The following is an 18,137-nucleotide window of genomic DNA, read 5'->3' as shown; positions in this document are numbered from 1 at the left end:
GATCAAAAGTGTGTGTTTTTCTCTATTAAATGACACCACAGTTAACTAAATTGGTAAAAAAAATAATTGATTTTCTCTTTTAATTCTCAATTCTTCTTTACAAAATATTCTTCTTTCCTTATTGCATTAAGGAAATGCATCAAGCTGACCCAGGTGTGTGTCATTTTTTTGCATTTTCCTGTTATTTTTGACCATTTAATGCACAAAAGTGTGCATTATTCTCAATTAAATGAGACCCCAGTCAACTAAATTGGTAAAAAGAATGTTGAATTTCTCTTTTTATTCATAATACTTCCTTTAAAAATGTTCTTGTTTCTTTATTATATTAAGGAAATATGTGAAGCTGACCCAGGTGTTAGTCATTTCTTTGCATCTTCCTGTTATTTCTGACCATTTAATGAACAAAAATGTGCATGATTCTTGATTAAATGAAACCCCAATCAAGTCAACTGGTTTAAAAAAAGCAACTTCTTGTTTTATTCTCAGCATTTCCTTAAAAGATATTTTCCTTTCTTTATTACATTAAGGAAATGTGTCTAGCTGACCCAGGTGTGTGTCATTTCTTTGCATTTTTCTGTTACAATTTAAAAATGTGCATCATTCTCAATAAACTGGTTTAAAAAATGTTGACTTTCTATTGTAATTCTAAATAATTCCTTAAAATATAGTTTTCGTTCTGTATTACATTAAGGAAATTTGTCACACTGACCCAGGTGTGTGTTATCCACTAAATAATCAAGTCCCACAGGGGCCGGATGAGGAGCCAGATGTAATCTTTCCTGTTTCTGGAAATAACTTGGTCAAATGTCACATAAAGATAATTCAGGTGCAGCTCAGAGGAAGCGTTTGATTTTTCAGCTACGTCGAGCCTCAACAGTCAGGCTTTGCCCCCAGATCTGACGAGGCAGGAATTATTGCTAAAGCTGCCATTTTTGGGTGGTAACATCCCTTATTTTCACCGACACAGCAGACGAACAGAAGTTTAAACGTGTGCCACTAATGATGCAGCTCTCCTGGCTCTGAAACATTTGGAGTAAGACATATTCGAAGGCACTGCTGTGTTTGGCAACGAACTCGCACCGGTGACATGAAGATTGCAGTTTTATTGCAGACTCAGGACGAGGAAAATATTGCTGAAGCGAGTTAACAAATGCACAGACCACTGCAGTGACCCAGGAAGTTCTGACCTCACCTGAATCACAAGAAACCAAGAGAAGCAAAGACAGAGCGCTCACACCAAGACACACTACGGTGGAAAATACAACCGCAGAACAGCAGAATTTGTGCTGACAATAACACAACTTAAAGTAGGCCATCCAGATTGATCACTATAATGATGTAATGTCTGCTAAATTTAATTACAAATCTATCAATAATCATATAAGGTTGATGTGTGATGTTAACTGTTGGATGTAACGTAACGTACTAACCTTTTGAATGCTTAAGCTATTTGTTGTCACATAAATGTTAGCATATCAACATAATAATCATGGTAATTTGGTTACCATGATAACTTTTAGCATACAATGTTTTAGCCTGTCCAAACGATGATATACAGCAAGAGTTTAAGGAATGATAACACTTGGCAAATGTTTAGCAAATTTTATTATTGCTAGCATTTAGCATGTTAATACCATGCTAATATTTAGCTTGGTGACATTTTTTTATTCTCGCTAACATTTTGCATCTTAAGTCGACATCCAAATGCTTAGCATGTACATAACTTTTGATTCTCGTTAACATTTAGTTTGAAAACTTTTAGCATATAATGTTCAGCTTGTCCAAACAATGACATATAACAGTTTAAAGAATGATAACACTTGGCATGTCTCAAGTGTTGCTAACATTTACCATGTTAAATATCATCCTAATATTTAGCTAGGTGACATTTTGTTATTCTTACTTGCATTTAGCATGCTAAATATCCTCCTAATAGTTAGCTTGGTGACATTTTTGATTCTTGCTAACATTTAGCATGTTAAATATCATCCTAATATTTAGCGTAGAGACTCTTTTATTCTTGCCAACATTTAGCATGCTAAATATCATCCTAATAGTTAGTTTGGTGACATTTTTTATTCATGGTAAACGTTCGCAGACATTTACCATGTCAACTTAATATTTAACTTTGTGACATTTTTAATCAGCTAACATTTACCATGCTAACATCCAAATGCTAAGGGACCTGACATTTCTCATTCTTGCAAACATTTAGCATGTAAACATCATCCTACTGTTTAGCTTGGTGATAATTTTTATTTGCACTGACATTTAGCATGTTAAGCTAATGTTGCACTTTGTGACACTGTTCATTCTAACATTTAGCACATTAACATCCAACTGCATCCAACTACTGTGTTGACAGTTTTTATTCTTGCTAACATGTAGCATGTTTGGTTATCACTTCAGTGATAACCTAGCATCTTGACATCTTTCACATTTGCAAACACTGCCATGTGAACCTAATGTTTAGTTTCATGATAGTTTTTATTCTTGCTAAAAGTTAGCATGGCATGCTACCAATCCTAAAGAGTAGCATTCTAAGTTTTTTCTTTTAGTGATTTAACATGTTGAGTTACAATCTTTATGAGTAGCTTCTTGACATTCTTTATCATCGCAAACATTTAGCATGTTAGGAATATTTAGCATGTTGACATTTTTCCTTCCCACTAACATTTAGCATGTTAAATTACCGTCTTTATGTGTGAATGTGGCCCTTTTTCATCGTAGCTAACACTGAGCATTTTAACATTGTGTGACAGCATTTAAATCGAGCTCAATATTGCAGCTCAAAGGTACAATTCATATATTAATCTCCAAGCACAGCTGAGGTGGAAATAATTCAGGGATTCTGAACTGAAATCTTGAACTGATGAAAAGAAGCAAAGAGCTCATTAAGCAGTATTAATATGGAAAATCAGTATTTTCGGTAATTGCCAAGACCTAACAAACCATTGCCATTCCTACAACCGCCTTGCTAAATGTTTAGTTTTAGCACTAAAACGTATTAAACTTTACATAAAATATTGTTGATTTTAGTGGTTAGTTTTATGTCTAACAATAAACGTGGAAGTGTCCTCTTGGGAAGTAGAAGTCAGATTGGAAGTCGGTATGTAGGAGCTGTTGCATTACACTAGTTCTTGGCAGAACTGTCGGTTTGCACATTTAGCTCATAACTGCCCCAGAAATCAGAGTGTTGATGAGTAAAACCCTGCTGGACGAGAACTTTGCTCTCATGAGACTGGCTCCTTTGAAAATATTGTCAGAAAACAGCCAAAGCAGTGCAGTGATCCGCGGTCCCGACCGTGAATCTGAGACTTCACAGTGTACATACATACAATAAAAAGAAAATACTGCAAGTTAATGCAGCTGTATTTTCATTTGGGTGCACTGAAAATGCTATGAGCGGCCCGGGGGTAGAAAAAGTTTCCATGGTAACACAGGACACGAGCACAAAAGCTTTGACGGAGTTGTATCTGCTTACCCGTCTCGACCTTTGCTGACAATCTTGACTTCAAAGTAGTAAATCCCACAGGCAGCAGGGATTGGGTGTGTGGCTCGCACTGATGCTGCGTCCTTGTGGTTCTTTCCATGGCCTGCAAAAAGAAATACAAAGTGTTCATGAACAATATGGGAACATGATGCTAGCCATCCTATATGACTTCATTTGATATTTAAAATGACCCTGGGTTTGTGCTTGATTGCTGATTTTCTACCAAAGTTGAGAGAAGTTGTTTAACCCTGAGAGTCTGAGTTGTCTAAATATATGACAACACCAACTGGGTGTTTAGCATCTTCAGCACAGTGGTGTGAATGAGTCTGGCACCAATGCAACGAGTTTCACTGCTGCTTTTAACTTTCTGTTCTCTGAAAAAAGAAAACTCATCCTCACATGTAGCAGTAGAAAATTAAAAAGCTCAGGGAGTTTCTGTTATAATTTCCAAACAGTACCAATAAGTACATGGAAAATATAAACTTATAAAAACATTTGAGTCAAAAAAATGATGCATAAAACTGACAGTCTGTTGTCATTTTTGTAATTTAAATGAAAAACAGACACGGGTTCGTGACATTTTTGATTCTTGCTAACATTTAGCATGTTAAATATCATCCTAGTATTTGAATTAGTGACATTTTGCATTTACTATGTGAACCTAATGTTTAACTCTGCAACATGTTCCATTCTCACTAACATTTTGCATCTTAAGTCGACATCCAAATACTTAGCATGTACATAACTTTTGAGTCTTGTTAACATTTAGCTTGATAACTTTTAGTATACAATGCTCAACCTGTCCAAATGATGATATATAGCAGAGCTTAAGGAATGATAACACTTGGCATGTCTCAAATGTTTAGCAAATTATATTCTTGTTAACATTTAGCATGTTAAATATCGTCCTAATATTTAGCTTGGTGACACTTTTTGTTCTTGTTAACATTTAGCATGCTAAATATCATCCTAATATTTAGCTAGCTGACATTTTTTATTCTTACTAACATTTAGCATGTTAAATATCACCCTAATATTTAGCTTGGTGATACTTTTTATTCTTGCTGACGTTTAGCATGTTAAATACCATGCTAATATTTAGCTTGGCGACATTTTTATTCTATTATAACATTTAGCATTTTAAGTTAACATCCAAATGTTTAGCATATAGACAATTTCGCATCGTTACCATTTAGTACAGCATTCCAATGGTTACAACATCAAAGTATAGAATTTTTAAACACATTTGAGTCAATAACATGATGGATAAAACTGACATTATGTTGTCATTTTTGTAATTTAAATGAAAAAACTGATACAGGGAAATAGTGAGTACATTTATCAGTGCAACCTGTCATATTTAGCCCTATGACATTGAGAATCTGCAGCAAATTTAGCCCAAGAGCTGACTGTTTGATGCAAAAAGAAGTCTCCAAGAACCCAAGAATTTCACCACAAGTTGTGTTGGTATCAAAGTGCTGAGTCTACAGTTGAAGAGAGATTGCACAAAATGTGACCTGTATGGGAGGAGAGCCAGGTAGAAGCCTTTCCTTTCCAAAAAGAACATTAGAGCAAATTGTCAATGAACGTGCAGGCAAAGATCAGGCCTTTTGGAATAATGTGCTCTGGACAGATGAGTCAAAGACACAGTTGTTTGGCCACAGTAACAGCAGACATGTTTGACGCAGACCAAACATGCAGCTTTTCTACAGGAAAACCTCATACCAACCGTGAAACATGCTGGTGGAAATGTTTGGTTTTGGTTTGTTTTGCTGCTTCAGGGACTGACTCAACTAAGAATTCTGCATCATATCAAAGGCTGCTTGAAGATACTGTGAGCCCATCTGTCTGAAAGTGGAACTGAAACAGGATAATGATCCTGAAAGCAGCAAATCCACCAAGGAATGGCTCAGAAAGAGGAAATGGAGACCTGGATTTGTCGAAGCTTGGATTTAAATCCCATTGAAAGATTGTGGAAGGATTTGAAATAGGGCAGCACGTGCAAGAAAACTCTCAAACATCTTGCAGCTGAAGGAATTTTGCCAGGAGGGGTGGCCAGAAATTTCCACTAGCTGATGTCAGACTGGTGGACAATTATGCAAAATTGTTACAAGAAGGTATTTCTGAGCTTCCAATACAAGCTTCTGATGTCAAAGGTGTAGTTATTTTTCACCAGAAAGGAATACTACATCTATTGATATTTCAGTTGAATAATTCATTGAAAAAGCACATTTTCCTTGTAAAAGTATATCAGCTTTATCTGCAGGCTGTTTTTGTTTTTCTACTTCCAGGGATGATACAGATTGTTAGTAATCAGGAAAGGCCACTAACCGACATTTTGAACCACTGTAGATTCAATGTTATATATTAACAGCACATTTTCTTAATCTTTCACTGTTCTATCACTTTTATTGCCCACTAAGGCCCATATCTTAAAGCACTAGTTGTTGTTTTCCAGACACCATTTCAGGGTCCACTGTAGCTGCTTTCTTACTTAGCTCCTAGCACAGCCAAGCCCTTTAGTTGTTAGCATAACCTCAGCCAATAGTGTTGCTAACAAGGGAAGTCAATTCAGTCCCATAGCTGACAGTTAAATGCAAAAATAAGTCTCCAAGACCCCAAAAGCATTAATTGCTTTTGTTTTCAGGCACTGTTTCAAAGTTGTCCTTAGCTGCTTCCTATCTTAGCTGCTAGCATAACCAAGCCTTTTAGCCATTAGCATAACCTCAGCAACTGTGAAAGTAGCAAATTTTTCTCATTTGTGGCAATGGCTTTCCTTCATGTAAAGTTTTTGCAGGTTATCTCTGTTCTAGTTAGTTATTCTTACTTTAGGAAGAAAATACAGTACTCTAGATAGCATTAGCCACAGGCTAAAAGGCACAGCAAAACTCTTAGTGACAGCGTTAGATTAGCATCATCAGCAAAATAAGTTCTGGTTGCAGTGACGCCAACAAGTGAAGTCAATTCAGCACCATAGCTGACATTTCAATGCAAAAGAAGTCTCCAAGACCCGAAAACCATTATTTGTTGTTGTTTTCAGATGCTGTTTCAGGGCCATCTGTTGCTGCTACTTAACTTAGCTGCTAGCTTAACCAAGTTCCTTGGCCATTTGTATGCCTTAGCTACCATGAAGCAGCTACTTTTCTCATTTGTGGCGGTGGCTTTCCTTCTTAAGTTTTTGCAGGTTGTGTCTCGACCAGTTAGTTAATCTTACCTCTTAATAAGAGGATGGTAAGGGTACCTCAGATAGTGTTAGCCTTAGTATAACCTTAGGCTAACACCAGCAGCAAAATAAATTGCTGTTGCATTGATGCCAACAAGTGAACTATTTGAGTGTTTTTGGTGTAAAAGGTAAACTGGGCATACTTGTGTAAGATTGCAGTGTTTATTAGTGCCTCGCTCTACAAATGTGCTCATCTGTCTCTGTCTGTAAACAGCAGCTCTCAGCATTGGTTGGCTGTTTATTAAATAATGATGTCCGCTGGTTACTGCTTGAGAACACAGAGCAAGGCAAGACCGAGAGAGTCAGGGGTATAAGAGCCAAAATAGTGCATTTAAATGACAAGAAAATGCAGAATATCTGTCCCGATAATTAGTCAAGTGGCTATTGACTCGATCCCTTGTTAGTTTATTCAAGTACATCAAATAAAAAAACAAAAAAAAACTCAACTTATTCACATGACTGACGACAAATTCCGGTTCTAGGCTTGAAAACACACGTCCGCTTGTCAGTCATGTGACAGCTTATGTTGATTTTATTTTTTCATTCTTCATTCCTCGAAGCCGATTTTTCTTTTTCTACCCAGTCAATCACATCTCACTCAGACTCAATGATACTGAGACCCAGAGCACAATGAAACCTAATGATCAGTGATCCACACTTTTGTTAAGGTGACTGTGCCACAATAGGATTATAAACGGCATTGATTTTTGTGTGCGTAAAAGGCTAAAGATTCAGCTCTGTGGTGAAGATGTAAACAACAGGGTCACAGGGTTTATGTATTGTGTCTGGACCAATTAGATTCAAGCACAACAGTCATTACTGTCTGTCATTCTATATTCAGATGGCTGCTTATGCAATCCCCCGGGTCATGAGAGAGAGAGAGAGAGAGAGAGAGAGAGAGAGACTACCGTGCTCAGTAGTGCATTGTATAACGGCAATCCAGCCTCGACACTAAGCATGTGCGTGTCTTTCTGTTACATGCTATCACACGATTGACGAGTTCACCTGTCGTGATACATAACAAGCCGCTGTGAGCCGTGCGTTAGTGTGTATGAAATGTTGATAGGCTGTAACCTTAAACGAAGCAACTGGCTGTCAGCAGACACCTTGAGGCTGTTGCTATGTTATTTTTTTTTTTTTTTTTTGGTGAGAGCAGCATGAGCACAGTAGCCTCCGTCGCTAATATGCAGCCAGCTGGGACATATAGTAACCATCTAACACGCTGCTGAAAGAAATTGAGCTCAGTGTTCTGCTCTATAATTAAATATGGCAGACTGCAATTTAAAAAATTTATGCAACATTTATGCTAGAAGTGATTTCTTACTCCACAAACTGCAAGCCCAGATGTTATGACTGATACTAAAATGCAGCACATTAGGGTTTGCATTGCATTAATGATACATGAAATATGCAAAAATGGCAACTTAAGGGGCCGCGATTTACACTAACATCCGATTCTGCTTCTGGTATGAAGCCAGGTTTGTGTTTACATGCCTGTACATGTGTGTGTTTTTGTGTGATTGTCTGGTCCAACGGTTGCAGCAGCTTTCATGCCGTCTATTTTTAGTCCTCAGTGAGCCAACAGGTCTTTTTACAACTGCATAAATGGGAAGGTGAAACGGCTACACCTACTACCACCACCCTAAATGACAAGCCTGGCATTAAATTCTGTCCTCGTATTCACGTGTAGCACCAAAATGATTATTTACCCTCATGTCGTCCTGCGGGTCAAATTGACCAGTTTTAAATTTTGAAAATGTGGGGAAAAAAAAAAATTTATGTCCACATTTTCAACAGTTTTGGGAAATTTTTGAACATTTTTTGGTGGAAAAAAAAAAGAAATGTTAAAAAAAAGTTTCTTTAAGAACATTCACAAAAATTCACAGATTTTTTTGTGAATGTTCTTAAAGAAAATATTAGAAGTTTTACTGATATATATGTAATCACTTTAGATATTTTTCAGATTTTTTTTAGAAGATTTTTACTCATTTTTTGAAAATATTTACAAGACTTTTCTTGCCAAATTTTTTTTTTTTTTAAATAAAAGTTTTTGGTGGAAAAAAACAAAATATTTTTAAAAAATGTTTCTTTAAGAGCATTTACAAAAAAATCAACCAAAATCCAGCGAATTTCACTGGATTTTGGTCGCTGGAATTTTTTTTGCCAAATTTGCTGGATTTTTAAAAAATGAAACTTTTAAGAAATTCTTACAATTTTCTTCCTGAAGATTTTGCAAATTTTCAGAAATTTGGGGAATTTTTTTGCTGAATTTTTGGATTTTTTGTCAGACAAGGAAACAATAAATTTTTGTGCCGGTAAATGAAGACAACAGGAGGGTTAAATATTCTTATTGTCAGGTACAAAATTAAGCGCGTAACTGCCATTAACCCCCCATTAGCGACATTTAAATAAAAAAGCCATCATGGTGTTTAGCAGAATAATGAAGACAAACAGCACCAGCAGCACATTTCAGCTGTTGTGTGACATCAGATCTGTCCAGCACAGGTCAAGGATCAAAGGCTAATGTCCTGTCCTGTTCTTCTAAAACCCACAGCGCTACGAGGCCCTTAATTGCTTACTAGGATATCAGCAATCCCACCCCGGGGTCTATCTTTGAGCACCAGCGGGGGGAAAAGTGCAAAATCTATCGACTCAATAACAACAAGTACAACAAAGGCCACAGCGTCCCGTCAACAGCGGCTGAAAAGCAAAGAACGCTACATCACCAGCATGAGGGAATTAGTTTGCAATATGCGGATGTTTTGACCTCCAATATAGCTTGACGGAGGCGATCAATGTCATTAAAGTTCTTCAGTTTCTCTCGCAGGTAAACAAATCCAGACCGAAGCCGTCTGAAGATTGTTTTGATAGCAACCCCTGATAAACTGGTTGAGGAGACCCAGGCTACATCCACACTGACATATTTACACCTAGCGTCGACAGATATCCAGCGCTGTAGGACCTCTAAAAGTGAGACGTTTGGAAAAGCTGCAGATCCCGTTTTAGCTTGAAAACTGTAGGCTCGAGTTTTAGTCCTGGACGGGGAGAAAAAGACACTTTCTGAAACAATGACTACGTTTGTGTCCTGATTTGAAATGGAAGAAAATAAAGAGATTAGCATTGATTACCAGTTAATTCAGTTTAGATAATAGAGTAGACAACAGACTTAGTTCTTCATGCTAGCAGCTGTTGTGGAGTTAAAGAAATCTAGGGTCTTATTTTTTCCACTGCTGCCGTACAATTTTCTACAACTTTTCTACAACCAAACTCTGGTTTTTGCACCTTCAGTGGACTTAAATGATGCTTGACTTGACAAAGATCATCATTCTTTTAAAACACCACTTTAAAATTAAAACATAATAATGTGGCTGTAACCCCAACACAAGGGTCCGTGCACCTGGGAATGTCATGCAAGACTACATGTTTGCGTACACAAATGCAGTATTGTGCAGTTCTCAGATTATGGTACACTTGCAACACAACAGTGTAGATGCTAACAGAGATTATGGTATTATTTAGTAGAAGTTAACCCTCCGAACCTCAAAACCTGGCAGTGGGTTTGAATGTCATGTTATCTTTTGAAATAATTGGTAAAATTTCACCATTTACGCCAGTCAGAAAGAATAATTCAACTTTCAAACAGTCCTTGAACTACACATCTGTGGCCTGTTGTTCCATTAGAAAACCAAATCTCAGCCAAAAACTGTGATATGTCATCAAAATAAAAAAAATATATAAAAAATTGCCAAAAATAAACAGCTTGGACAAATTAGATTTTGCATAAAACAAAAAAATTCTACATGCCTCCGCACACCCATGAAGCTATGAGTGACTTAACTGCAACTAATGTCCATGTGCCAAAAATACATGGACTTTTGAGCTGAACTGTCTTTACTCAGAGCAGAATGCTAAGTATGAAAACAAATGAGGAATGTAAGAGGTAAAATATCTATAGCACGGAGAGTCACAGCTTTTTCTTGCAGTATTGTACATTAAATTCTGTGGGCACTTGGAACAATGTCTGGCATGTTGATTCCAGGTTTGCATTGCAATCATTTTTAAAAATCTGAGAAAAAATAAAGTCCACCGTCCGTCTTACACCCAATGCTGGCTTTTTATCCCACCTGATCTTTATGAAAAGATGTGATTGGCTAAAGTCTTTAATCACTAGATACATTTTCTAAAGCCTGAAAACAGAATCAAGAGGATGTATGGAAGACTACTTTCCTCCTAAAAGATTATTATTGATTTTTGGTCAGTGACATGCAAAAAAAAAAACCACTGCCTACCCCTCCTTTAATGCTGCACTCACACCACATCTGTCTGATCATCAATACTAGTGTCAAAGCTGAGGAAATACTGTGTTTTTGGCTGAAAGAATGACTTATTACTCTGGTTGTATTTGGTGGAATTAATGCGTCTAAATCAAATCAAATATCAACTTTATTAACACATTGGATTCTGCTAATTTAACAGATCTATCAACTTTTGTATCTGCTTGCACTGTCTACAAATACAACACAAGATAACTTACAAGTTAATGGCTAGTGTGTGAACACTCCCACCTCTGAAAAAAAGGAGATTTTCCTGTTCTTATTGCTCTGCTGACTCCGCAAGAATGCAACATACGCTGAAGGCCACATGTCAACGCATAGCCCTGCCACTTGACAAATGTTATCTCTACAAAATATGAAGACACAAAACAGGAGAGCTGACAACTTAACTGATCACAGCATGTTCACAGTACAACACGTTTACAGCGGATACAGAGCATATTCAACAGAGTATTATATAAATATGGTTTTATGTATGTGAAACTGGTGTTTGTATCAACAGATTTTGCTTTAAAGCTCTTAGTTTTTGGTCAAATGGCACGACAATTCTCACCAAACGTACAACTTACATACCATATAATCGACTGCACACCGTCTTTCCAGTCTGAACGTAACAGATGGCATGTTTACACATATAGATGAGACTATACTATACTATACTATACTATACTATACTATACTATACTATACTTTAGACTGTGACACCTGGATGGGTGTAAAATTGATTTATTTGAGTTTCGTGTCTCATTTTAGTAGTTTTTTTGTCATCTTGCGTCTTATTTGTCTAATTTTGGCTCTTTTTGTCTTATTTTGTCTTTAGTTTAATTTTACATCATTTTGTCTCTTTTTTTGTTTTGCATCTTGCTTTTGTCATTTATGTCTCATTTTAGTCATTATTTGTGTCGTTTTCATCGTTATGTGTCTCTTTATTTGTGTTGCTTATCTTATCGTTACTGTTAGGTGCCTGGTTCGTTTTGTTTCATATTGTTCGGAAAATTTGTCTCCTTTCTGTTGTTTTGAGTCTTGGTTGTGTTGTTTTACTTCATATTAGAACAAAAAGCAGATTTAGTGTTTAGACTGTGACACCTGGATGGATGTAAAACTGCTCTGGTGTCAGTTTTTACCAGAACTCAAATGTTTATTTTTAGAGCGGCTAAACTATAAAAAATAAGGCTCACGCTGTAATAAATCTACACACTCGCTCAGCTGTTTTCACTTATAACCTGTTGTTTTTAACTCTGTGATCACATCTCTGCCCTTCATTCCAATTAGTTTTGCTGCACCTGTTAAAACGGCACAACTTACACATTCATTTCTCGGTCGATAAAGTGAAATTGGTCTGTATATATGAAAGCACTTCCACCCTAAAGTGCTTGGAAACGTGCCACCAGCCCCCGAGCAGACACGCCACTGGTGGCAGAGTGACCATAAAAGGTGCTGGGCCTCCTGACTGGAAGCAGTTGGGGTTTGGGGGGAAAAGACGCTGCGACGTGAACACTCAAAGGCAACCTGTTCAACCTCCTGAGCCTCGGCTTCGTGTTAGCGAGGCCTCGAGGTAATCCTCAGCGAGGCTCTGGTTAATTTCAACTTCATGGAAATTTCCGAAAAGTTACAATGGAACTCGATCTGCGGCACGATTTCGGCAGCTATGTAGGCTCTCAAACAGGCAGACTTTTGTGTATAATATTCTGAATAAACAGATGTAAAATGTGACTGCCTCTTAAATCCATTCATCCTCCTCTGTTTTGTATCTAATTAAGCTCTGTGACATTGCAAATATTCATACGCTGAATCAAAAGAAGCATCAGCAGAGGTTTAATAAGCCACAATAACAACTGGACTGTACCAATGGAAGGGGAATCATCTGGTATATTTGGAATCAACTGAGCTCCAGTTGAGGCTAAAGTCAAAAAAGCATGTTGATGTAGTTTAGAGGGAGTTACTGATATCCAAATACAGGAGGTTACGACAACACAAGTCTGACATATCGGACTTTCTTTGCTTTAGCCGCCTTAAAAAAAACCTAAAACCCGCCAGAGATTACAAGTAATACAATGGTTATTATCAACTTTCTTTGCTAACCAGGTTTTCCTTATCAGACTCTGAGCGTGCTCACATAAAAGGGGAAATTTAACGTGTCATGTGAACAAAATGGACCAATTACATGCCACCTACTTTAGCCAAGAGGAACAGGTTGTTTTAATGGTTAGCTATGAAGAATATAAGAATTTATGACAATAAAATGTGCTGGTAGTTATATTTACTGTTCAAAAGTTTGGGGTCACCCAGACAATTTGATGTTTTCCATGAAAACTCAAACTTTTATTCATGTGCTAGCATAATTGCACAAGGGTTTTCTAATCATCAGTTAGCCTTCCAACACCATTAGCAAACACAATGTAGCATTAGAACACAGGAGTGATGGTTGCTGGAAATGTTCCTCTGTACCCCTATGGAGATATTCCATTAAAAATCAGCTGTTTCCAGCTAGAATTACCAAATTAACAATGTCTAAACTGGATTTCTGATTAGTTTAATGTTATTCACACTGAAAAAAATGCTTTTCTTTCAAAAATAAAGACATTTCTAAGGGACCCCAAACTTTTGAACGGTAGTGTACTTTAGCCAAGAGGAACAGGTTGTTATAATGGTTAGCTATGAAGAATATAAGAATCTATTACATTAAAATGTGCTTAAATAATTCTAACATGATGCTCAACTAGTGCATTTAGGTCTGACACGGCCCATAATAAAGGATGCATGAAAATCATTTAAATTTCAGCCAAATCAAAGTAAAATTAATGTTACTGGTTATACAGTTGTGCCCATAAGTTTACAAACCCTGGCAAAATTTGTGAAATATTGTCCTTTATTTTATAAAATATGTTTGATCATGAAAAAATCTTTCTTTTATTTACAGCTAGTGGTCAGACAAAGTGATTTATTGTCACGCAGTTGTATTTGCTCCGCTCATTAAAGAATGGTACATATTTTACAGGGTATGTAAACTTATGAGCACGACTGTATATTTTCTGTGATAAACACCGACTGCCTCAATTTTCAACCCTGTGTTCTACTAGCTACAATACCAGCATTGTAAAACTGACTTGGCAGCAAATCAGGACCAAATATAAAAACATATTTCAGCAATTTCTAAATCACCAATTGAATGCATGTAGGATCCAATTGCAACGTGATTCTTTCAGCTTCATTCAGTAGGACTACTGACATGCAGCCCAACAGGTTTGCAAATATAACACATTCCCTCAGCTAAGATTCTCTATCACTCAGGAAGAATATTATCAGGAAACGGATTCGTAAAAGGCTGTTGCTTCCTACAGCCAATTTAAATCTGAAACAGACGTTCCTTTAGCTGTCCAGCAGAAGCTACCATGGAGTAATTCCACCTTAAATCTTCATCAAACATCTCTGGTTTGCTTGAAACTTTTTTTGAACATTTTCAGTATTTTTTTTACTTATCTATGACTGTAAACTGAGTACTTTTGTCTGTATTTCACAAAACAAGACATTTTAAGATGCTCTGAGAACCACTGATTGAGATTTCTATCAATTTTCTCAGATTTTATAGACCAAACAACTGACTGATTAATTGAGAAAATAATCGACAATGAAAATAATCCTCAGATCCTCATCCTAAGTAAAGATTAATGTTAATAACATTTAACAAAATGGAAGAAAAAAAACATTCAAATGACATCTTTGACACTTTAAATGTGCCATTAATCTGTGAGCATTCGAGTATGCAGTTCAAATAGTTTTGCTGAATGACTAGAAATGCACTTTTTCTCATAAACTATTGATATTCAAAATGGTATCTGTGAAATTTTACATTGATATATCAAATACTTTGTGAGATACATTTTCTTAAAAACTAAAATAATAAAAACTGCCAGTCAAGCTACTTTCAGCACATTTTTTCACACATTGAAATTTGAGTTTAAGTATGTTAAAATCACAATATCTCCGAATTTATTAAAGACAAAAGTGTGAAATATTCACTGTTATTTCACATCATGCCATTGATCCAGAATCTTTAATGCTGGACTTGTAGGTCAAATAATCTCCAATTATGCATGAGTTGAAATATTTTAAAAAATTACGCTGTCATGAAAAATTCTGTTGTATTAAGTATTTTGTGTTTTGTTTTGTGTTATTGTGGCATGCAGCTTGATATGGCCCAGAAAATATCACTAGTTGACTTCTGCATTATCACTCTTTTAGATAATGTGAGCTTAAAGATGGGACTTTTCATGAAAGATTCGTTTTGCTTCTTTTTAATTTCAGCTCTCCCATAATCAGAGATTTTTTGAGCTACTTGTCCAACATAACACCAATGTTGTTTCTGAGATATTGTGGTTCAACCATTGGTTTAAATTTCAATGTGCAAAAGAAAACAGGTCAAATTTTTACAAATATATTGTCTTGGAAAGTTTTTGCTACACTGAGTTAAAATTTGGCAAATATCAGAGATGGTTGAGCAGAAATTGCTCTAAAAATGTGATGATTTGTGACGACGTCACCTTGGGGACATCTAAAACTTTGGCATTAGCCTCAACAAACTCTCTCCAACATATTAATGTTGCTTCCTAGTACAGCTTTCTGTGCTTTTATTATGACACCAGTTTGCAAAAATGATCTACAGTCACACGACTAAATACATCACAGAACAGGCTCATACAAAGAACTCCACCTTCAGCAGCATCACTACACAAAACTGCAGCCACAAGACACTGGTAAGCTGCAACTCTGATGAGCAAATAGCTGAGATTTCTAACTTCTATCACTGCTTCTTCTATCTTTTTCTGTCTTTTGGATTGTCCATTACAGCAACAGTGTTTAATGGACTTGAACTCGTCCAAGGTGTCCTGAAGTGGCCCAACTGGAGCTGCTGTTATGAGCAATTAGGTCCTTTGCATAACCCCACCAAAACCTTTGTCTTCATCCCTGGCACTTTGTCAGACTTCTTCAATGGATGATGGAGGTTGTGCTTCGTCATCTATTCTTGTTTGTGATTTCCAAGGACAGAATTCGAAGGCACGGCCAAGGACTGGAGGATGTCCAGTCCTCTTTGGTGACCTCAGGATTGCGTGTCAGGTTTTTTGCAGATGATGAAGTTCTGTTAGCGTTGCCAGGCTGTGATTTACATCACCTGAGGCCGGTTTGTCACCGACTTCAAAGTGGCTGAGATGAGGGTTAAAACCTCATGGAAATGGATTTGGAATGAACTCCTACCACAAGTTAGAAAGCAGTGATGTCAAATAAAGAATCTCCAATTTTTTAAATCATGTCTCCAGCCACGTAATGATTTTAAGTCCAATATTCGCTCTCTTCTGGATCATTTTTACCAGTTTTAGCTTGGTTTTGGTGCTAAATTCTTACTAACTAGTTACTAACTTGATCAGTTAGCTGTTTGGTGCTGGGCAGGTAGAAAACAGTGGGTCTATTAGAGCTCTAAGGGTTCAAAAAAAGCAGAATTTTCAGCCCAGAACAAAAAAACTGATGGATTAAAGCAGGGGTGTCAAACTTATTTTAGTTCAGGGGCCACATTCAGCCCAATTTGATCTCAACTGGGCCAGACCAGTAAAATCAGAGCATAATAATGTTTAAATAACCACAACTCCAAATCTTTCCTTTGTTTCAGTGCATAAATGTTCACATTTAAGGAATTATCATTTTACAAAATATTATGAATAACCTGAAATTTCTTAAGAAAAATAAATTCAATTTCAACAACATTATGCCTCAGTTTATCATTTACACATTACAATCAGACAAAAAAAGACAAGAAAATAACAAAAACAAGACAAAATATTACAAAAATGAGACAACTTCACAAAAACTAGACACAAAATGACAAATGAGAAACAAAATGACAAAAAAAGCGACAACGAAACGACACGAAACAAAACAAAAAAGAGGCAAAAAATTAGACATAAAAGTTACAAAGCAACAAAAAAATTGACAAATGACAAAAACGAGACAAAAAATGACACAAATGGCACAAACGAGACAAAACATGACAAGAGTGAGAAACAATATGACAAAAAAATAGACAAACAACACAAGCGAGACAAAATAAACATAGAAACAAAAACGATACACATAACAAATAAAGCGAAACACAAATGACAAATCAGACAAAAAACAAGAAAATGTCAAAAACAAGACAAAATATTACAAAAATTAGACACAAAACAACAAAAGAACAATGAGCAATCTAGTATTTTACTATATGATCAAAAAAACTTGTCATGTTCAAGGAATTACTTTAAATTTACAGTTTCACAGATTCACAACTAGCAGTTAATGTCTTCTCGGTAACTTTTTACACTTTACAAAGTCACCCCGCGGGCCGGATTGGACCCTCTGGAGGGCCAGTCTTGGCCCGCGGGCCGCATGTTTGACACCCCTGGATTAAAGGATCTTAAAACACACATAAAACTTTTCACACTTGCACAGCCGCATGCCTCTGCAAACAACAATACTATAAACAGAATAACGTCAGCGTTTGTTTTGTAGTATATCCAGAAGCTCTGATAAAACTCAGGTGAACATAGCCGAAGGTTGATAAAAAAGGATCCTAAAACACACATAAAACTTTTCACACTTGCACAGCTGCATTACTAGACAAACAAGACTACTATAAACCGAATATCGTCACTATTTGCTTTGTATCAAATCCAGAAGCTCTGAAAAACAACATCAGTGTCTTGAGGTTTGGGGAGCTACTGTAAGGAGAAGTTCTATGTGGATGCTCGTAGGCGATAGTGTTGTTAAAAAGCAGCAGCAGGAAGCGATGTAGCCACTGCAGCCACCAGCTATCTGCCGTAACACAGACCGCTACAAGTTGTTTCTATCTGCCTGTTCTAATATCATCACATGGCTCAACAGTGCAGGTGGAGGTTAGTTAATGTTGCCTCTGGACTGTTTGTGTGTTTATTGTTAGTGAAGAGGTGTACAGTGCTAATAACGTTAGCTAGTGTGTGTGTTTCCTCAGAAACAGTCCAACAGATACTGTAAAGATCATTAGTTTTAAATAACAGTTAGTGAGTGATAACTTACCTGA

General features: G+C 36.6%; 1 protein-coding gene across 1 annotated transcript in view; it reads right to left on the bottom strand.

The window, feature by feature from the left end:
- The window catches only part of ranbp10 (RAN binding protein 10), a 65,450-nt gene that overhangs the window by 39,425 nt on the left and 7,888 nt on the right, over positions 1-18,137 (bottom strand). Inside the window, exon 2 of the mRNA XM_055009108.1 lies at positions 3,485-3,596. Within this exon, the coding sequence (XP_054865083.1) occupies positions 3,485-3,596 (112 nt within the window). The remainder of the gene's footprint in view (positions 1-3,484; positions 3,597-18,137) is intronic.

This window comes from Amphiprion ocellaris, chromosome 3 (assembly GCF_022539595.1).
Source record: "Amphiprion ocellaris isolate individual 3 ecotype Okinawa chromosome 3, ASM2253959v1, whole genome shotgun sequence".
Classification (NCBI taxonomy): domain Eukaryota; kingdom Metazoa; phylum Chordata; class Actinopteri; family Pomacentridae; genus Amphiprion; species Amphiprion ocellaris.
The sequence above is the reverse complement of the archived record's forward strand: the minus strand, read 5'-3'. Positions and strand labels throughout refer to the sequence as shown.